At 40.1% G+C, this 23,754-nt stretch overlaps 1 protein-coding gene across 5 annotated transcripts in view; it reads right to left on the bottom strand.

Annotated features, from left to right (window-relative positions):
• The window catches only part of TTC27 (tetratricopeptide repeat domain 27), a 178,198-nt gene that overhangs the window by 91,692 nt on the left and 62,752 nt on the right, over positions 1 to 23,754 (bottom strand). For all 5 annotated transcript variants that reach the window (XM_036873865.1, XM_036873864.1, XM_036873869.1 and 2 more), the window contains exon 10: positions 5,457 to 5,570. In XM_036873865.1, the coding sequence (XP_036729760.1) occupies positions 5,457 to 5,570 (114 nt within the window). The remainder of the gene's footprint in view (positions 1 to 5,456; positions 5,571 to 23,754) is intronic.

Consider the following 23,754-nt stretch of genomic DNA (forward strand, 5'->3'; position numbering starts at 1 on the left):
TGAAGCTGAGCATTCTTTCATGTGTTTGTTGGCAATCTGTTTATCTTCTTTGGAGAAATGTCTACTTAGGTCTTCTGCCCATTTTTCAATTGGGTTGTTTGTTTTTTTGATATTGACCTTGCATTAGCTGCTTGTAAATTTTGGAGATCAATCCTTCGTCAGTTGATTCGTTTGCAAATATTTTCTCCCATTCTGAGGGTTGTCTTTTCGTCTTGTTTATGGTTTCCTTTGCTGTGCAAATGCTTTTTAAGTTTCATTAGATCCCATTTGTTTATTTTGTTTTTACTTCCATTTCTCTAGGAGCTGGGTCAAAAAGGATCTTGCTGTGATTTATATCATAGATTGTTCTGCCTAGGTTTTCCTCTAAGAGTTTGATAGTGTCTGGCTTTACATTTAGGTCTTTAATCCATTTTGAGTTTATTTATTTTTTATTAAAATTTTTTTCTGACGTGTGAAATATCATTGATCTTTTTTTTTTTTTTTTAATTTATGGCTGTGTTGGGTCTTTGTTTCTGCGCAAGGGCTTTCTCTAGTTGTGGCAAACGGGGGCCACTCTTCATCGCGGTGCGCGGGCCTCTATCGCGGCCTCTCTTGTTGTGGAGCGCAGGCTCCAGACGCGCAGGCTCAGTAATTGTGGCTCACGGGCCTAGTTGCTCCACGGCATGTGGGATCTTCCCAGACCAGGGCTCGAACCCGTGTCCCCTGCAGTAGCAGGCAGATTCTCAACCACTGCGCCACTAGGGAAGCCCTTGAGTTTATTTTTGTGTATGGTGTTAAGGAGTGTTCTAATTTCATTCTTTTACATGTAGCTGTCCAGTGTTCCCAGCACCACTTATTGAAGAGGCTGTCTTTTCTCCATTGTATATTCTTGCCTCCTTTATCAAAAATAAGGTGACCATATGTGCATGGGTTCATCTCTGGGCTTTCTATCCTGTTCCATTGATGTATACTTCTGTTTTTGTGCCAGTACCATACTGTCTTGATTACTGTAGCTTTGTAGTATAGTCTGAAGTCAGGGAGCCTGATTCCTCCAGCTCCATTTTTCTTTCTCAAGATTGTTTTGGCGATTCAGGGTCTTTTGTGTTTCCATATAAATTGTGAAATTTTTTATTCTAGTTCTGTGAAAAAAAGCCATTGGTATTTTTTTTTAATTTTATTTATTTATTTATTTATTTATTTATTTATTTATTTATTTATTTATTTATTTATTTATTTATTTATGGCTGTGTTGGGTTTTCATTTCTGTGCGAGGGCTTTCTCTAGTTGTGGCAAGCGGGGGCCACTCTTCATCGCGGTGCGCGGGCCTCTCACTATCGCGGCCTCTCTTGTTGCGGAGCACAGGCTCCAGATGCGCAGGCTCAGTAGTTGTGGCTCACGGGGCCCAGCTGCTCCGCGGCATGTGGGATCTTCCCAGACCAGTGCTCGAACCCGTGTCCCCTGCATTGGCAGGCAGATTCTCAACCACTGCGCCACCAGGGAAGCCCCATTGGTATTTTTTGATAGGGACTGCACTGAATCTGTAGATTGCTTTGGATAGTATACTCATTTTCACAATGTTGATTCTTCCAAGCCAAGAACATGGTATATCTCTCCATCTATTTGTATCATCTTTAATTTCTTTCATCAGTGTCTTATAGTTTTCTGCATACAGGTCTTTTGTCTCCTTAGGCAGGTTTATTCCTAGATATTTTATTCTTTTTGTTGCAATGGTAAATGGGAGTGTTTCCTTAATTTCTCTTTCAGATTTTTCATCATTAGTGTATAGGAATGCAAGATATTTCTGTGCATTAATTTTGTATCCTGCTACTCTACCAAATTCATTGATTAGCTCTAGTATTTTTCTGGTAGCATGTTTAGGATTCTCCATGTATAGTATCATGTTATCTGCAAACAGTGACAGTTTTACTTCTTCTTTTCCAATTTGGATTCCTTTTATTTCTTTTTCTTCTGATTGCTGTGGCTAAAACTTCCAAAACTATGTTGAATAATAATGGTGAGAGTGGGCAACCTTGTCTTGTTCTTGATCTTAGAGGAAATGGTTTCAGTTTTTCACCATTGAGAACAATGTTTGCTGTGAGTTGGTCATATATGGCCTTTATTATGTTGAAATAAGTTCCCTCTCCGCCTACTTCCTGGACTTGATTGACTATTTCCTTTCCCATATTAGGGAAGTTTTCAACTATAATCTTTTCAAATATTTTCTCAGTCCCTTTCTTTTTCTGTTCTTCTTCTGAGACCCCTATAATTCGAATGTTGGTGCGTTTAATGTTGTCCCAGAGGTCTCTGAGACTGTCCTCAATTCTTTTCATTCTTTTTTCTTTATTCTGCTCTGCGGTAGTTATTTCCACTATTTTATCTTGCAGGTCACTTATCCATTCTTCTGCCTCAGTCATTCTGCTATTGATTCCTTCTAGAGAATTTTTAATTTCATTGATTTTGTTGTTCATCATTGTTTGTTTGCGCTTTAGTTCTTCTAGGTCCTTCTTAAATGTTTCTTGTATTTTCTTCATTCTATTTCCAAGATTTTGAATCATCTTTACTATCATTACTCTGAATTCTTTTTCAGGTAGACTGCCTATTTCCTCTTCATTTGTTTGGTCTGGTGGGTTTTTACCTTGCTCCTTCATCTTCTGTGTGTTTCTCTGTCTTCTCATTTTGCTTAACTTAGTGTGTTTGGGATCTCCTTTTTGCAGGCTGCAAGTTTGTAGTTCCTGTTGTTTTTCGTGTCTGCCGCCAGTGGCTAAGATTGGTTCAGTGGGTTGTGTAGGCTTCCTGGTGGAGGGGAATGGTGCCTGTGTTCTGGTGGATGAGGCTGGATCTTGTCTTTCTGGTGGGCAGGACTGTGTCAGGTGGTTTGTTTTGGGGTGTCTGTGACTTTATTATGATTTTAGGCAGCCTCTCTGCTAAGGGGTGGGGCTGTGTTCCTGTCTTGCTAGTTGTTTGGCATAGGGTGTCCATCACTGTAGGTTGCTGGTCGTTGAGTTGAGCTGGGTCTTAGCATTGAGATGGAGATCTCTGGGAGAGCTTTTGCCGTTTGATATTACATGGAGCCGGGAGGTCTCTGGTGGACCAATGTCCTGAACTCAGCTCTCCCACCTCAGAGGCACAGGCCTGACACCCGGCTGGAGCACCATGACCCTGTCAGCCACACGGCTGCTAGTGTTGGAGGGTCTCCTGCAGAGGCGGGGGGGTGGCTGTGGTTTACTGCAGGGACAAGGACACTGACAGCAGAAGTACTGGGAAGTACTCCTTGGAGTGAGCCCTCCCGGAGTCCGCCATTAGCCCCACCAAAAAGCCGGTCTGCATCCTTCAATGTAACTGCCTGTTACTGTGTAAGTTAAAGTCCAGACTCTGTCATTAACTAGCCAGGCAAACTGGGGCAAGTCACCTGACCTCATCATACCTGTATTTCTTCAACTTATCATGTGACAAGATTAAGCTTTTCCCTAAGAGTTCCTTCTAGCTTTTTTTTTTTTCTGCTTTAACACTTTATCATTTTACCACTTTGTACAGCTGAGGAAGGGAATACATTTCCACAGAAACTAAAACAGAATTTTTTTAAAACATTGTTTTATATATACATGTATTTTTAAAATCATTTTCCTCTTATTCTTCAGGGATGCAATAACTTCAACAATTAGTAATATCAAACTCTGAATCAGAGGAATTGGCAAAAGTTCAGATTATGAAGTAAATGGCTCAACAAGTGACAGAAAATTAGACAAATTTTGTCTAATTCATCTTGTTCCATGATCTGACTAATTTCCAAATTTTCTGGGTTGGGGAGTGAAAAGATTTTCTCTGATTTTCCCCGTAGAGGCAGGAATAACAACTCCCTCATTCTGTTGTATAGGTAGAAAGGTATACCACTCTCTTCATCACATAGCATTTGCATGGCAAGATGAAGAGACCCCAGATATAGTAAGGCCAAGACAGGGGCAAAGGGCCAAAGCATGGTGATTTGGCTCTTTCTTCAAATCCATTTTCCCCAAGCAAAGCACATCCTGTTTATTTGATATATAAAAGCATCATCTGCACAATTCAGAGAATCATGCAGGTTTCAAACTGGAAAGCTAGGAAAGATACAGAACCTAAGGAATAACTTTGTATTATATTTCCGGCAGCATCAATAGAGTGCTCTAAGCTTAGTGAGGTGTCCATCAGAAATATTTTTAAACACAGAAATAAAATATTCTTCATTAGTTTAAAAAAAAAACCACTTTGGAATAGAGACTATTTATTCCAGTTCATCAGTGAATGTTTTTGCATTAGGATGAATTTTGTTTCCTCATACAATCTATGCCTGTGATACTGCATACCTTTTTCACTACCTCTTGTATTATCTCTTTACCACTCACCACAAATCTATGCTATAAGTACAGTTATTATTACCCTCTTATATAGGTAATGAAAATGAAACTTAGGGATGTGATGCTGTGATATAATAAGAAATATGTAAGCTCTGGTTCCCAGCACAGAGCTTCTAAAACTCTTGTAACTTCCTGAGTGGTAGGGTTAGAAGAGTGTCTTTTGTTATCCATAGTAAGTCCCTTTCACCCTACCTGAGCTTATGGCAATGAGGTGACTCTGGGAGGATGGGGGCCGGTTGTCAGAGGAACCAACCATGTGACTGGGGGGTTGAAACTTCCAGCCCCCCCCCAAGGTCCGGGGAGGGAAAAAGGGCTGGGGATTGAGGTAATCATCAATGGCCACTGATTTAATCAATCATGCCCACATAATAGATACTCCATAAAAACCCCCAAAACAAAGAGGTTCAGAGAGCACCCATATTGGAAAATGCACCGACGTTCTGGGAGGGGGAGTGCGCCCCAAACTCCACAAAGACAGAAGCTCCTTTGCTCAGGATCCTTGCCCTATATACCTCTTCATCTGGCCGTTCATTTGGATCCTTTATAACATCCTTTATAATAAACCAGTAATAGTAATTAAGTGTTTCCCTGCGTTCTGTGAGCCAGTTCTAGCAAATTATCAAACCTGAGGTAAGGAGGAGGTCGTGAGAACCCCTGATTTATAGCCAGTCAGTCAGAAGTAGAAGACTTGAGATTGGAATCTGAAGTGGGAGGCAGTCTTTTGGAACTTAGCCCTTAACCTATGGGGTCTACACTAATTCCAGGTAGGGTCAGAATTGAATTAAATTGTAGGACACCCAGTTGATGTCCACAAGGAAATGAAGAAATGCTTGGTGTGAAAGACCCACACACTTGGCGTCAGAAATGTTGAGTAGCGGAACAGCTCTCCTTTAGAAAGGTTAAATACTACGGTCACAGAGCTAAGTGACAGAGTTGGGCTTTGGAGTCAAGCAAACTCTAAAACAACACTCTTCAATAATAAAACGTGTTAGAGAAAAATGATTTTATACTCACAACAAACATGTACGGTTATTGATAACAATAAAGAGCTGGAAGAATAACAAAAATTGCCACATTAATTCTTACCTGTGTCTGCCTCATTGCCCGTTCCACTCGGCGTATGCTTCCTCTCTCAAGTTTTGTCCGGAGGATCAAAGCTGATGTCTGAATGGCCCAGAACTTGGGTTGTGAAAGCAAACACTGATGGGAAGAAAGAAAGAAAGAAAAAAAAAAAAAAAAAGACCACAGAAGGAATGGATAAGCTGGATAAGTCCACTCTGAATATAACAAAATGAATATATCAGGTAGAGCTGAGTGCAGATTTGAAAATCATCTCAGTGAAAAATAATAAAAGACAACATGCGCTTTCAAATATTTTTTATGAAGAATGTGTTCATCTGAGCAGAGTCATTACTTAACCTAGTTGACCTGTTCTACTGAATAAATTCCTTAAGGAATGAATCAGAATATTTCCAGATAATCAAAAAGGTAAGCAGAATATATCATACCATAAATTAATAAATCTTTTTATCTCACGAGTTATTAAAAAATGTGAGAAAATAAACTACATAAAATAAATGCCATCTTTCTCAAATTTGAAATAAATTTTAAAAAATCATCCAAACTCACAAACGAAAACAAATAATTGGAAATCTGGTAACTTTCACTTAAATATCCTAATCCACTGATGCAAATGCAAATCAAACTTTAAGAAAACCACTCTAAAATTTTTGAGAATGCTTTCTAGTCTTGGTTAGGGTAGGGAGTCTCTAATTTTAGTTAAAATGCTATCCTAGAGAGGGCATCTTAAGAAAGACTGGCTCATAAGAAAACTTTGAATATGCACAGACTGAATCCTAGCCCCAGAGAAAGCTGTGACCAACCATCAGTTCACAGAGTGCAGTAGAAACCACTGAATATGACCACAAATGTAGTGGGGAAAAAGTGGAAGTTTTGGGTGCGTGAAAACAGGGGCAAAATGTATTATGAGACAATAGGGACTGATTGGTATAATGAACACAACTTAAGCTCTTTGCTGATGACATGGAAACCAATGCTGTCCCTGAGTGATCATTCACAACAACTTTCAGTGAAGATTGCTTTGAAGAAAGGCAAAAGGCTTATTCGTCTGAAAGCTGACTACATCCTTGATTATTTGCTTAGTTCTAAAAGTCAGGTATAAAAAACATCCTAGTTAATTAGCATCCAATTAATCATTCATAACCTAGCTGTGCACTAGAAGGAGAAGCTTTTGGTATTTTAAAAGTAAATCAGGGGCTTCCCTGGTGGCGCAGTGGTTGGGAGTCCGCCTGCCAATGCAGGGGACACGGGTTCGTGCCCCGCTCCGGGAGGATCCCACATGCCGCGGAGCGGCTAGGCCCGTGAGCCACAACTACTGAGCCTGCGCGTCTGGAGCCTGTGCTCCGCAACCGGAGAGGCCGTGACAGTGAGAGGCCCGCGCACCGCGATGAAGAGTGGCCCCCGCTCGCCGCAACTGGAGAAAGCCCTTGCACAGAAACGAAGACCCAACACAACCAAAAATAAATAAATAAATAAATAAATTTATTAAAAAAAAAAAAAAAGTAAATCAGGGCTTCCATGGTGGCGCAGTGGTTGAGAATCTGCCTGCCAATGCAGGGGACACGGGTTCGATCCCTGGTCTGGGAAGATCCCACATGCCGCGGAGCAACTGGGCCCGTGAGCCACAACTACTGAGCCTGCGCGACTGGAGCCTGTGCTCCGCAACAAGAGAGGCCGCGATAGAGGCCCGCACACCGCGATGAAGAGTGGCCCCCACTTGCCACAACTAGAGAGAAAGCCCTCGCAAAGAAACGAAGACCCAACACAGCCATAAATAAATAAATAAATAAAAGTAAATCAGATCCCTGAGAGCAGGATCTGGGCATCGGTGTTTTTTAAAACACTCCCCAGGTAATTCTAAGGCATAGCCAAATTTAAGAACTAGTAGGCTAAGCTAATACAAGTATTTGTTTTTGGTCAAATTTCCTTGTAACTCCAAATTCTCATTAAAAGTTAGCAAGAAATCCTTCAATGTAGTATATATAAACTATATCACCGTCCCTGCAACGCCTTACTGTACCATGCCCAGCTCACTTCCATCATTTCTAATACCTGCCTGGCCCCTATAGGTATGTGAATTTTCAACTCCAAATCTTTGCCAACTTTCTTACAATAAAAAGGAGAATGAAGCACCAACAGGTTAGATCACTTGCTCAATGTCACACCTTCATTAGGAGCAAAAGCTGATTCTAATACTTGGTCTCGATCCCCAAAACAACATCTTTTTTTTTTTTGGAAATTGCACTGGGATGCATGAGCTTCAACCATTTTCATTTTGTAACTGAAATATAGTTGACATACAATATTATATCAGTTTCAAGAGTACTACAGGGCTTCCCTGGTGGCGCAGTGGTTAAGAATCCGCCTGCCAATGCAGGGGGCACGGGTTCGAGCCCCGGTCCAGGAAAATCCCACATGCCTCAGAGCAACTAAGCCCATGCACCACAACTACTGAGTCTGCGCTCTAGAGCCCGCAAGCCACAACTACTGAGCCCGCGCGCCTAGAGTCCATGCTCCGCAACAAGAGAAGCCACTGCAATGAGAAGCTCACGCACTGCAAGGAAGAGTAGCCCCTGCTCCCCGCATCTAGAGAAAGCCCACACACAGCAACAAAGACCCAACGCAGCCAAAAATTTAAAAATTATTAAAAAAAAGAGTACTACATAATGATTTGATATTTGCATACATTATAAAGTGATCACCACAATAAGTCCAGTAACCATCTTTTCCCATACAAAATTATTACAATATTATTGACCATATTCCTCACGTTGTATATTATCAATATATCCCCATGACTTATTTTATTCTATAACTGGATGTTTGTAAGTCTTAATCTCCTTTACCTATTTCGCCCACCCCACTTCACTTTCTGGCAACCACCCGTTTCTTTGAATCTGTGAGTCTGTTTTCATCTTGTTTTGTTTATTTGCTTGTTTTGTTTTTTAGATTCACCATATAAGTAAGATCATGCAATCTTTCTCTGTCTGACTTATTTCACTTAGCATAATACCCTCTAGATCCATCCATGTTGTCGCAAATGGCAAGATTTCACTTTTTTACGGCCGCAGAACATACTTACATTGTTTTCTTAACACTTTCTCCGAGGAAGTGGATGACAGTACCCAGGAAACACTGGTAGAGTAATGTAAGAAGAGGACTCAGTAAAGAACTTTAGGAAACTGCTCTATTAAAGGGAAGTGGAAGAAGAAGAGTAAACAAAGAATACGCAAATAAGGGAGAAGGAGAATCAGAAGAATAAATCCTTACTGAAATGTGTTCATTCATTAATTCACTTGAGCGCCTACTCTGTACAAGGCAGTGTGCACGAGGCCCCAGGGACAAAGTAGCAAGCAAGACAGACAAGGTCCCTGCCCTCAGAGAACTTACATTCTAATGCAATGACTATTAAGTAACCTAATTCTTCTATAACTAAGTTTGCAAATTAAAATATTTTTATCTCTTTGGAATACAGTTATATGGCACTATAAATATATACATGATGAAACAGAAGACATGAAATAAGTAAATCTGCACACTGATTCTACTACCTACACTGGGTCGCCTGTTTTCTCTTCATTTTATTAAAGGGACCGTCTCAGTAACCACATGACAGGATGGAAGAGCACTGAGGAAATGGCTCTGTAGAACAGTGGGGATAATCTCCAAGTCAGCCAGAGCTTGATCAGAATCCCAGCTCCACCAAGTGAGGTGATTAGCTGGGTGACCTTGGGAAGCCACCTGACCTCTTAGGATCTCATTTTCCTCCTAACATAGGAGTAGTAACTCCCATCTCTCACAAACTTGTGAGGATTAAATAAGCATGAATAGGTAACACTTAACAAGCCTCTGAGAGTATCTGCTAAAAAGCACATGTGGTCCCCTCTGGGATTTCTCCTCCTATAATGCTTTCTCTCACCCTCAGCAGGAATGCACCATCAAGAGTGGGCACAGGTGATGGCCCTAACCATCAGCTACCCCCAAAATATGGCACCTGGGCATACAGAGCATTTTAAGCTGAAGGAGTCTGAGAAAACAGCCGAAGCAGGAAGATCACTCTGACCTTCCCACTGCCCTTTTCTCCTGAAACAGGTCATAAAACTCTCATGTGAGAGGTGCCTTCCCTATACCCAGAGGAAAGGTGCATCCTTATCTCTGAAGACAAAGGGACCCTGAGAAGAATCCCAACAAGCAGGCCTTACTAAGTTTCTCCCAGTTTACTACCCTTACCTTTGAACTGTCATACTCCTCCAAGACTGCCCACACTTCATCAAACCTAGCACAAAAATACTCAGGTTGAACTGTTTCATCAGGTCTTCATTTCCTTATGAAGACTTCCGTGTCACACAAAATCTCTATTAAGTAAATGTGTGCACTTTTTTCCTGTTAATCTGTCTTTGTCAGTTTAATTTTCGGACCCAGTCTGGAACCCTAAGAGCGTGGAGGAAAACTCTGTCCTCCCCCACAGTCCCCAGCCACACGGTCACTTTACACCAATAACATCATGGCACATGGGCCAGCACAGGCCGTGGGCTTGTCAGTTAAAGCCTAGCTTTAAAAGGTTTGCATACCAAAGCGGGGAGATATTTTCCTCGGAAAACTACCAACTCAGACTGTTTTCTATGCTGGCATGAGAACAAGAGTTTGAGACTTTTATGTGAAGCTCAAGCAAAACATTCTCACTAAACGCTGAAAGTAAAATGCAATCTGAAAAACAGACATTTGAAAAGCTTTAAAGAAGGAACTGACTGGATAATGATATCACTGAAGAATGCATTTATCTTATATTTGTTTGGCTGGGAGATATACAGACTTGGGAAAGTCTTTCTAAAAGGAGGTAACTGCAGATAGGCTGTGTTTAATATATCTTACACAACACTGCTGCCCACAAGGTAAAAATCAGTCAGAATATGAGACATTAGGTAAAGAAAAAGAAAATTAAACAGGACATATATGCTTTAATGCTCTATATAGTTGAAGAATGTTCATTTTATTGCTAAATAATATTTCACTGCAATATACAATTTATTTAACCATTATCCTGCTAATGGGCATTTAGGTAGTTTCCAATCTGGAGCTATTACAAATGTGCTATGAACATTCTAGATGTGTTATCAGAATGTGCCATCATTTTAGGTGAACATGTACAAGTATTTCTGCTGGACATATACTTAGGAGTGAAATTGCTAGGTCAGAGTATTTAGCTTTCATGAATACACCCAATCTTCTAAAAGGTTTTCCACTTTACACTCTTATTAGAAACATTAGAGAGTCCTTGTTACTTTACAACCTTGCAACACTCAATATTGTCTATTTTTTACATTTTAGCCATTCTGGTGGGTATTTAGTAGTATTCCATTATGGTTAATTTTCACTTCTCTAACGAATTTGCATTTCTCTACTGGTTAATAAAGTTGTGCACCTTTTAATACGTTAATGACCATTTTAATGCCTCTCTTTTAAGTCCCTATTGAAGTCCTTTGCCTGCTGTTTTCTATTGGGTTGTCAAAATTTTTCTTGGGCTTCCCTGGTGGCACAGTGGTTAAGAATCCGCCTGCCAATGCAGGGGACACGAGTTTGAGCCCTGGTCTGGGAAGATTCCATGTGCCATGGAGCAACTAAGCCGTGTGCCACAACTACTGAGCCTGTGCTCTAGAGCCCGCGAGCCACAACTACTGAAGGCCAGGCACCACAACTACTGAAGCCCGCGCACCTAGAGCCTGTGCTCCGCAACAAGAGAAGCCACCGCACTGCAACGAAGAGTAGCCCCTGCTCACCGCAACTAGAAAAAGCCCACACGCAGCAACAAAGACCCAATGCAGCCAAAAATAAATAAATAAATCAATTAAAAAAATTTTTTTCTTGATGATTTGTTAAATATTCTTTATATTTTCTGAACACAAGCCCCCCTGTCTTTTTGTTGGAAGAGGGTAACATATTCTTCTTATTTGACAAATACACAACACATACTCGTGCTGGCAAGGCACTGGTCTAAGTGCTTTACAAATATTAACAGTATCTTTTGATATTTAAAGTGTTTAATATTACTAGTCATCCAGTTTATCGTTTTTTGTTTTATGGTTAGAGCTTTATTGTCCTTTTTGATCGTCCTAAGGTCTCAAAGATGTTCTCCTGTAGTTTTCCTCTAAAAACTTTACAGTTTTGCTTTTTACTTCCACATATTCCATTTGGAATTGATTTTTTGTATATCTAGTATGATACAGGGGTTAAGGTAGCTTTTTTCCATACGTAAATAAATCATCTAGTACCATGTATTGAAAAGCCTACCCTTTCCCCACTGCACTGCAATGCCAGATTTGACATAAGTCAGATGAACTGCGTACGTATGGCTCTGTTTTTGGACTCTCTATCTGTTCCGCTAGTTAGTCTGTATTTCCTCGTGTCAAAATGTCTTAATTCAGTGTTTCTCAAACTTTCAAGTGCATAAGAATAATCTAGAAAGATTGTTAAAACACAGACCCCTTGGCCCCAACCCCAGAGATGCTGATTCAACAGGCTGTGAAGTGGAGCCGGAGAAATTTCGTTTCTAACAAGCTCCCAGGTGAAGCTGAGGCTGCCAGTCCAAGAACCACAACATGCGAAGCTCTGCCTTAATTGATATAGTTTTATAATAAGTCTTGGTATCTGCCAGTGGAAGTACTCCAATTCTGTTCTTCATGACTGACTTCGCTATTCTTAGCCTTTCACATTTCCATATGAATTGTAAAGTCAGCTTGAGTTCCACAAAACCAGAAAAAACAACAGCAACAGCAACCACAAAAATCAAGCGCTGGGATTTTGTTACGGATTGCATTGATAATGTAGGTTAATTTGAGGAGACTTGAAATTTTAAAATATTGAGCCCCCCACGAACATAGCATATTCCTCTATTTAGGTCTTCATTAATTTGTCTTAATAATGTTTTGTAGATTTTAGGACAGAGGGCTTGTAAATCCTTTGACAGATTCACTCCTAGGAATTTGATGTTTTTAACATTATTGCGGGTGCTATCTTATTCCCCTCTTCTTAATTTTTTTTAATTGTGGTAAGATACATATAACATAAAATGTATCCTCTTGACCATTTTTAACTGTACAGTTTACTTATGCAACCAATCTCTAGAATTCTTCTCATCCTGCAACTGAAACTCTATACCCATTAAACAACAATTCCCCACTTCACCCCACGGCAACAACCACCATGCTCCTTTCTGGTTTGTTTGTTTGCTTTTTGTTTTGGGTTTATTTTTTAATTTTTTTTGGGGGGGGCCGTGTGTTTTTGGGCATGGCATGTAGAATTTTAGTTCCCCGACCAGGGATCGAATCCATGCCCCCTGCAGTGGAAGTGCAGAGTCTTAACCACTAGACTGCCAGGGAAGTCCCCACCATGCTACTTTTTCTATGAATTTGATTACTCTAGGTACCTCATATAAATAAGTGAAAACAGGCAGTTGCAAATGCTATCTTTTTAAAGTTCATTTATTTTTACCTGGAGTCTATAAATTAAAGCAATTTGATGAAATGTTGCCTCACTAAATTGAGTACTGGCTAAAAATCCAGTAAAAACAGACACTTAAGAAAGAAATTTGGGAGAGTTTCAAGATGGCAGAAGAGTAAGACGTGGAGATCACCTTCCTCCCCACAAATACATAAGAAATACATCTACATGTGGAACAACTCCTACAGAACACATACTGAATGCTGGCAGAAGAACTCAGACCTCCCAAAAGGCAAGAAACTCCCCACGTACCTGGGTAGGGCAAAAGAAAAAAGAAAAAACAGGGACAAAAGAATAGGGACGGGACCTGCACCAGTGGGAGGGAGCTGTGGAGGAGGAAAGGTTTCCACACACTAGAAAGGCCCTTCACTAATGGAGACGAGGGTGGTGGGGGGAGAAGCTTTGGAGCCACGGAGGAGAGCGCAGCAACAGGGGTGCAGGGGGCAAAGCAGAGAGATTCCCTCACAGAGGATCAGTGCCGACCAGCACTCACCAGCCCAAGAGGCTTGTCTGCTCCACTGCCGGGGTGAGCGGGGGGCTGGGAGCTGAGGCTCCGGCTTCAGAGGTCGGATCCCAAGGAGAGGACGGGGATTGGCTGCGTGATCACAGCCTGAAGGGGGCTAGTGAGCCACAGCTAGCCGGGAGGGAGTCCAGGAAAAAGTCTGGAGCTGCTGAAGAGGCAAGAGACCATTGTTTTGGGGTGCACGAGAAGAGGGGATTCAGAGCACCACCTAAACGAGCTCCAGAGACAGGCGCGAGCCGCGGCTAACAGAGCAGACCCCAGAGACGAGCATGAAATGCTAAGGCTGCTACTCCGGCCACCAAAAAGCCTGTGTGCAAGAACAGGTCACTATCCACACCTCCCCTCCCAGGAGCCAGTGCATCCCGCCACTGCCAGGGTCCCGTGATCCAGGGACAACTTCCCCAGGAGAACGCATGGTGCGCCTCAGGCTGTTGCAATGTAACTCTGGCCTCTGCTGCTGCAGGCTCGCCCCGCATTCCGTACCATCCCTCCCCCCGACCTGAGTGAGCCAGAGCCCCCTAATCAGCTGATACTTTAACCCCGCCCTGTCTGAGCGGGGAAACAGACACCCTCAGGCGACCTACACGCAGAGGCGGAGCCAAATCCAAAGCTGAACCCCAGGAGCTGTGCGAACAAAGAAGAGAAAGGGAAATCTCTCCCAGCAGCCTCAGGAGCAGCAGATTAAACCTCCACAATCAACTTGATGTACCCTGCATCTGTGGAATACCTGAACAGACAACGAATCATCCCAAATTGAGGAGGTGGACTTTGGGAGCAACGATATATACATACTTTTCCTTTTTCTCTTTTTGTGCATGTGTATGTGTACGCTTTTGTGTGTGATTCTGTCTGTATAGCTTTGCTTTTACCATTTGTCCTGGGGTTCTGTCTGTCCGTTTTTTCTTAATTTTTCTTAGTATAGTTTTTAGTGCTTGTTATCATTGCTGGATTTGGTTTTTGGTTTGGTTGTTCTCTCTTTCTTTCTTTTTTTTTAATTACCTTGCAAATTTTTATTATTTTTATTATTTTTTATTTTTATAACTTTTATTTTATTTTATTTATTTTTCATTCTTTCTTTCTTTTCTCCCTTTTATTCTGAGCCATGTGGATGACTGGGTCTTGGTGCTCTGGTCGGGCGTCAGGCCTGTGCCTCTGAGGTGGGAGAGCCAAGTTCAGGAAATTGGTCCACCTGAGACCACCCAGCTCCATGTAATATCAAACAGCGAAAATCTCCCAGAGATCTCCATCTCAATGCCAACACCCAGCTCCACTCAACGACCAGCAAGCTACAGTGCTGGACACCCCATGCCAAACAACTAGCAAGACAGGAACACAACCCCACCCACTAGCAGACAGGCTGCCTAAAATCATAAGGTCACAGACACCCCAAAACACACCACCGGACGCGGTCCTGCTCACCAGAAAGACAAGATCCAGCCTCATCCACCAGAACACAGGCACCAGTCCCCTCCACCAGGAAGCCTACACAATCCACTGAACCAACCTTAGCCACTGGCAGCAGACAACAAAAAAAACGGGAACTACGACCTGCAGCCTGTGAAAAGGAGACCCCGAACACAGTAAGTTAAGCAAAATGAGAAGACAGAGAAACACACAGCAGATGAAGGAAAAAGGTAAAAATCCACCAGACCAAACAAATGAAGAAGAAATAGGCAGTCTACCTGAAAAAGAATTCAGAACAATGATAGTAAAGATGATCCAAAATCTTGGAAATAGAATGGAGAAAATACAAGAAACATTTAACAAGGACCTAGAAGAACTAAAGCGCAAACAATGATGAACAACACAATAAATGAAATGAAAAATCTCTGCAAGGAATCAATAGCAGAATAACCGAGGCAGAAGAACGGATAAGTGACCTGGAAGATAAAATAGTGGAAATAACTACTGCAGAGCAGAATAAAGAAAACAGAATGAAAAGAATGGAGGACGGTATCAGAGACCTCTGGGACAACATTAAATGCACCAACATTCAAATTATAGGGGCCCCAGAAGAAGAAGAGAAAAAAAAAGGGACTGAGAATATATTTGAAGAGATTATAGTTGAAAACTTCCCTAATATGGGAAAGGAAAGAGTTGATCAAGTCCAGGAAGCACAGAGAGTCCCATACAGGATAAATCCAAGGAGAAACATGCCAAGACACATATTAATCAAACTATCAAAAATTAAACAGAAACAAAAAATATTAAAAGCAGCAAAGGAAAAACAGCAAATAACATACAAAGGAATCCCCATAAGGTTAACAGCTGATCTTTCAGCAGAAACTCTGCAAGCCAGAAGGCAGTGGCAGGACATATTTAAAGTGATGAAAGGGAAAAACCTACAACCAAGATTACTCCACTCAGCTAGGATCTCATTCAAATTTGATGGAGAAATTAAAACCTTTACAGACAAGCAAAATCTAAGAGAATTCAGCACCACCAAACCAGCTTTACAACAATTGCTAAAGGGACTTCTCTAGGCAGGAAACACAAGAGAAGGAAAAGCCCCACAATAACAAACCCAAAACAATTAAGAAAATGGTAATAGGAACAGACATATTGATAATTACCTTAAATGTAAATGGATTAAATGCTCCAACCAAAAGACACAGACTGGCTGAATGGATACCAAAACAAGACCCGTATATATGCTGTCTACAAGAGACCCACTTCAGACCTAGGGACACATACAGACTGAAAGTGAGGGGATGGAAAAAGACAGTCCATGCAAATGGAAATCAAAAGAACGCTGGAGTAGCAATTCTCATAACAGACAGAAAAGACTTTAAAACAAAGACTATTACAAGAGACAAAGAAGGACATGACATAATGATCAAGAGATCAATCCAAGAAGAAGATATAACAATTGTAAATATTTATGCACCCAACAGAGGAACACCTCAAACATAAGGCAAACGCTAACAGCCATAAAAGGGGAAATCGACAGGAACACAATCATAGTAGGGGACTTTAACACCCCACTTTCATTAATGGACAGATCATCCAAAATGAAAATAAATAAGGAAACACAAGCTTTAAATGATACATTAAACAAGATGGACTTCATTGATATTTATAGGACATTCCATCCGAAAACAACAGAATACACTTTCTTCTCAAGTGCTCATGGAACGTTCTCCAGGACAGGTCATATCTTGGGTCACAAATCAAGCCTTGGTAAATTTAAGAAAATTGAAATCGTATGAGGTATCTTTTCCGACCAGAGCGCTATGAGACTAGATATCAATTACAGGAAAAAATTTGCAAAAAATACAAACACATGGAGTCTAAACAATACACTACTTAATAACAAAGAGAACACTGAAGAAATCAAAGAGGAAATCAAAAAATACCTAGAAACAAATGACAATGAAAACACTATCACCCAAAACCTATGGGATGCAGCAAAAGCAGTTTTAAGAGGGAAGTTTATAGCAATACAATCCTACTTTAAGAAACAAGGAACATCTCAAATAAACAATCTAACCTCGTACCTAAAGCAATTAGAGAAAGAAAAACAAAAAAATCCCAGGGTTAACAGAAGGAAAGAAATCATAAAGATCAGATCAGAAATAAATGAAAAAGAAATGAAGGAAACAGTAGCAAAGATCAATAAAACTAAAAGCTGGTTCTTTGAGAAGATAAACAAAATTGATAAACCATTAGCCAGACACATCAAGACTAAAAGGGAGAAGACTCTAATCAATAGAATAAGAAATGAAAAAGGAGAAGTAACAACTGACACTGCAGAAATACAAAGGGTCATGAGAGATTACTACAAGCAACTCTATGCCAATAAAAAGGACAACCTGGAAGAAATGGACAAATGCTTAGAGAAGCACAACCTTCCGAGACTGAACCGGGAAGAAATAGAAAGTATAAACAGACCAATCACAAGCACTGAAATTGAAACTGTGATTAAAAACCTTCCAACAAACAAAAGCCCAGGACCAGATGGCTTCACAGGCGAATTTTATCAAACATTTAGTGAAGAGCTAACACCTATCCTTCTCAAACTCTTCCAAAATATAGCAGAGGGAGGATCACTCCCAAACCCATTCTACAAGGCCACCATCCCCCTGATTCCAAAACCAGACAAAGATGTTACAGAAAAAGAAAACTACAGGCCAATATCACTGATGAACACTGATGCAAAAATCCTCAACGAAATGCTAGCAAACAGAATCCAACAGCACATTAAAAGGATCATACAGCATGATCAAGTGGGGTTTATCCCAGGAATGCAAGGATTCTTCAATATATGCAAATCAATCAATGTGATACATCATATTAACAAATTGAAGGAGAAAAACCATATGATCATCTCAATAGATGCAGAGACAGCATTCGACAAAATTCAACACCCATTTATGATAAAAACCTCCAGAAAATAGGCCTAGAGGGAACTTACATCAACATAATAAAGGCCGTATATGACAAACCCACAGCCAACATCATCCTCAATGGTGAAAAACTGAAACCATTTCCACTAAGATCAGGAAAAGACAAGGTTACCCGCTCTCACCACTATTATTCAACATAGTGTTGGAAGTTTTAGCCACAGCAATCACAGAAGAAAAGGAAATAAAAAGAATCCAAATCAGAAAAGAAGAAGTAAAGCTGTCACTGTTTGCCGATGATATGATACTATACATAGAGAATCCTAAAGATGCTACCAGAAAACTACTAGAGCTAATCAATGAATTTGATAAAGTAGCAGGGCACAAAATTAATGCACAGAAGTCTCTTGCATTCCTATATACACTAATGATGAAAAATCTGAAAGAGAAATTAAGGAAACACTCCCATTTACCATGGCAACAAAAAGAATAAAATACCTAGGAGTAAACCTACCTAAGAAGACAAAAGACCTGTATGCAGAAAACTATAAGACATGGATGAAAGAAATTAAAGATGACACCAACAGATGGAGAGATATACCATGTTCTTGGGTTGGAAGAATCAACATTGTGAAGATGAGTATACTACCCAAAGCAATCTACAGATTCAATGCAATCCCTATTAAAAAATACCAATGGCATTTTTCACAGAACTAGAACAAAAAATTGCACAATTTGTATGGAAACACAAAAGACCCTGAATAGCCAAACCAATCTTCTGAAAGAAAAACGGAGCTGCAGGAATCAGGCTCCCTGACATCAGACTATACTACAAAGCTACAGTAATCAACACAGTATGGTACTGGCACAAAAACAGAAATATAGATCAATGGAACAGGATAGAAAGCCCAGAGATAAACCCACGTACATATGGTCACCTTATTTTTAATAAAGGAGGGAAGAATATATAATGGAGAAAAGACAGCCTCTTCAATAAGTGGTGCTGGGAAAACGGGACAGCTACATGTAAAAGAATGAAATTAGAACACTCCCTAACACCATACACAAAAATAAACTCAAAATGGATTAAAGACCTAAATGTAAGGCCAGACACTATCAAACTCTTAGAGGAAAACATAGGGAGAACGCTCCATGACACAAATCACAGCAAGATCCTTTTTGACCCACCTCCTAGAGAAATGGGAATAAAAACAAAAATAAACAAATGGGACCTAATGAAACTTAAAAGCTTTTGCACAGCAAAGGAAACCATAAACAAGACGAAAAGACAACCCTCAGAATGGGAGAAAATATTTGCAAATGAAGCAACTCACAAAGGATTAATCTCCAAAATTTACAAGCAGCTCATGCAGCTCAATATCAAAAAAACAAACAACCCAATCCAAAAATGGGCAGAAGACCTAAATAGACATTTCTCCAAAGAAGATATACAGATTTCCAACAAACACATGAAAGAATGCTCAACATCACTAATCATTAGAGAAATGCAAATCAAAACTACAATGAGGTGTCACCTCATACCAGTCAGAATGGCCATCATCAAAAAATCTACAAACAATAAATGCTGGAGAGGGTGTGGAGAAAAGGGAACCCTCTTGCACTGTTGGTGGACATGTAAATTGATACAGCCACTATGGAGAACAGTATGGAGGTTCCTTAAAAAACTAAAAATAGAACTACCATACGACCCAGCAATCCCACTACTGGGCATGTACTGTGAGAAAACCATAATTCAAAAAGAATCAGTGTACACAATGTTCACTGCAGCTCTATTTACAATATCAGGACATGGAAGCAACCTAAGTGTGCATCAACAGATGAACTGATAAAGAAGATGTGGCACATAGATACAATGGAATATTACCCAGCTATAAAAAGAAATGAAATTGAGTTTTTTGTAGTGAGGTGGATGGACCCAGAGTCTGTCATACAGAGTGAAGTAAGTCAGAAAGAGAAAAACAAATACTGTATGCTAACACATATATATGGAATCTTAAAAAAAAAAAAAAAAGGTCATGAAGAACCTAGGGGCAGGACGGGAATAAAGACACAGACCTATTAGAGAATGGACTTGAGGATATGGGGAGGGGGAAGGGTAAGCTGGGACAAAGTGAGAAAGTGGCATGGACATATATACACTACCAAATGTAAAACCGATAGCTAGTGGGAAGCAGCCGCATAGCACAGGAAGAACAGCTCGGTGCTTTGTGACCACCTAGAGGGGTGGGAGGGAGACGCAAGAGGGAGGAGATATGGGGATATATGTATATGTATAGCTGATTCACTTTGTTATAAAGCAGAAACTAACACACCATTGTAAAGCAATTATACTCCAATAAAGATGTTAAAAAAAAAAAAAGAAAAGAAATTTGGTGTGTTCAACTGGCAGCAATTTGAGAATTAGGACAATTGCTACAGAACACTGTGCCATTTGCAACCATATACTTGTATGTGAAATGGAATTTCAACCATTTTCACATACCAGGGCAGAGGCCAGAAACCCCCTAAAAGTAAGTGGTAACATTTGTGTCTCTTTTTAAGAAAAGTTCTCTCATATCTCAAATCTCATTAACCAGAACCGCTGAAAGGTTACTCACTGAGTCAGTAGGCTTCTACAAGTGTATAATTTTTCATATACACTTTAACATTTCTATTGTTGCTGTGAAAGTTGAAATAAACTCTTTTATTAATAGTTAGAATATTTTATAAGTTAAAGAATCAATCCACTTCAGCAATTGTTGATAAGGAGTGTAACAAGATACCTTGAGAGCAAAAGGGAGACAGCTCTGCACGCCTCAGTAGGAGTTTCTCACTAAATTATGCCACCTGAGCTGATGCTTGGGCTCAGACCAGAAAGGGAGCTGTAATCATCTGTTGATGACATCTGAGGAAATGCCAGTAACTACTTGAAAAAGTCAGTGAACACCACTTAACTTACATTAAAAAGTAAATTTTAATATTATGACACACTATACAGAAGGTATGATTTTACTTAGCTAACAATTTCCCACCATATGCAACATTACCCTCATTTCCAGAAAAGTAGCAAAGAAAATTATGTACCACCATCAAAGAGGATCTGGAGTGTTGCTTCTATTAAAAACAAATTTCCTTTCATTCTTATCATTATACATTTCAAATACTCTTCTTCCAGAGGTCACTAGGACCCTTTACATGACAGACAGCCAGTCTGCTCCTTTAAATATGAAGGAGCTTTCACATAGTTGCTTTTTCTACACATAAATCAAGGCAACTCAGAGCTCTCCTGTGTGCCCATAATTGTTTGGCTACACTAAAGGCAAACCAAACAATGCCCACCCAGGTCAGGCTGACCTTATAAAAGTAAGGAACAAAGAAATATTATAAAAAAACAGAACTATTCCCCCTTCTTAACGAACTGTTTAAAAGAGCATTCGTTGTTAAAATCAGTACCAAATAACTTTAAATTCCAAATGTAGTCTATAAATCATTCCCAGTAGAACAGCAGTCCAAATGCCCTGTCCTTGCTCTCTAGACCATTTAAAATCTGTCTCAAAGCTGTTTTTCCCCAAGTCTTACTACTGCCTTAAACAAACCTTCCAACACAGCCAAATGAACCCAGTGCAGCTCACACATGGCCATCTCCTTGCCTTTGCTGGTGTTATCACTCCATCTAGATCCATCTGTCTTTCAAGGCCCCTCTAATCCTCCCTTAGTGAACAAAGCCTTCTTTGACTGCTCTGTTCTAAATATTTTCTTCTTTTCTAAGCAGTTAGGGGATTTATTTATCTGTGCTATCAATTTGTAGTTTAAATTGCCTGGTACTGCTAATTACATTTTCATAAGTTTATCTGATCTTGGCTAAATTAAAAATTCCATGAAGGCAAGTCTTATGTTTTATACCTTTATTTCTTCCACAGTATCTAGCAGCATGCTTGGCAAATCCTGAGATTCTGGATCTCCTGCTATTACAACGTGCTCAAAGTTCTTTTCTCCACTCTGCAAATTTTCACATAGAAAGCAGATACCAGAGAGATCAAGCTGATGGTCATTTGGTTGCCTCAAAAAAGAAAGATCTCCTGCATTCTGGAGATGCCAGTTCATCAGCAATACCAGATGCACCTTTCACATGGTCATGAAAAGCAGACCTATTTAAAGCATACAAATTATTTTTGAACTGGATTTTTCATCCTTTAACACCATGTGAATTCATAAAGTCAAAAGGCCTAACACCTTTAGCTTCAATGATGGCCAAAAGCCGAAGCACAAAGCCATGAGTTTGAGTAAGTCTCCTCAATATCAAATGTATCACCATCTTAGCTATAAGCCCCATATACTTCTCCTATCATCTGGGGACTGGAAGCTCCACTAAGGAGCTTTTCTTTCTTAAGGTTTTTTCCTTCACCTTACATTAATGCTCTCCATTATCACCAGCCTAACAAACAGCAAGATTCACTTTAAAAGTAAAATGTACACAGTGATGTCAGTGTCGTTTATTCCTTAAAATCATTTATCAAATAACATTTAAATGATTTTGCTCTTGCCCAAAATGCTTTTCAGATTTTTTTATTATTTGATATACAAAGAAGATGAAAAAGTAACTAAAATGCAAGTTATAAAGTATAATATAAGCACCTGTGAATCTGGGACTGGTTTTGTTGTTGTTGTTGTTTTTGCCGTACCTTGTGGCATGTGGGAATCTTACTTCCCCAACAAGGGATCGAACCCACGTCCCCTGCATTGGAAGCGTGGAGTCTCAACCACTGGACTGCCAGGGAAGTCCCTGGGACTGGTTTTTTAACCTATCATTACCTTTATAAAACTCATCCACGTTGTTACTTATAGCTATAGTTCATTTATTTTCACTTCACTGTTGTATAATATTTCATACTTGTGATATAAGATATCACAGTTTATTTATCCCTTCTCCTGTCAACAAACATTTAGGCTGTTTACAGTTTGTCTGCCATTACAAACACTGCTATTGTTAAACATTCTTATACACATCCACTGATGCACATGCACGAGTTTCTTAGGTGTACTTCTAAGACTGGAATTTCTAGAACACCTGTTATACACAACTTCTTGGTGTTTTTTGACATCTCTCTGATGTGGATAAACATGGATTACATTTTTTTTTTAATTCTGCTTTTTAATTTCAAGTTACTTCTAGAAGTTACATTTTCTATCCCAAATCATGAGCATCTAATAACTAACACAAGTTGCTAGGTTATCTTTGTGATTACACCCTATATTTCTTTAAACGTTTCACACATAGCTGTTCTACATTATGAATGAGAAAACTGCAATTCATCCTTTAATCTGTTGTTTGTTGACTCTCAACCACAGTGGCTTGCCTTCTCTTCTGTTTATTGATCTTTAATTATGAGCTCACTGCTCAATTTTTAATTTGGGTTTAGGAGATGTTTTCCTCTAGGGAGACTGTTTTCTGCTGCCACAGCCAAGCAGCACCACGCATTCACAGCCAAGATCACTTCACACTCGCTTGCTTCAGTCTTAGCTCAGAGGAAAGTTCTGAAAGTGCTATTACTTCAGGTAACGCCATCCCTCACGGCTGCCTGCCGAGGCCTCGGCTCCCTGCCTCTCATTGCTGGAGCTAACCCCAGCTGCTGACTCCTCTGAGTGTCTATGCACATATGTACATGTTTAAGTCAGGTCTGAAGACTCCTTAGACACCTTTTCCACCTCTTGTGAGATTAGCAGTGTCTTAACACCGTGAAAGCCTCTGCTCTCTGGTCCATGAGTCCCCCTTCTTCCTTTTATTTTAAGCCACGTCTTTAAATTTCGTAGCTCCTCCCTATTTCCTTTGCTGCTAAAGACAATATGGGGCAAGACAAGGTTGAAACCCAGTAAGAGACACAGGGAGACTGACCGAAGTTTAAAGGTAGCCTGAGTATGCTCCAGAGAGCCTGTGTATATC

Source organism: Balaenoptera musculus, chromosome 13 (genome assembly GCF_009873245.2).
Source record: "Balaenoptera musculus isolate JJ_BM4_2016_0621 chromosome 13, mBalMus1.pri.v3, whole genome shotgun sequence".
In the NCBI taxonomy this organism is placed as follows: Eukaryota; Metazoa; Chordata; class Mammalia; order Artiodactyla; family Balaenopteridae; genus Balaenoptera; species Balaenoptera musculus.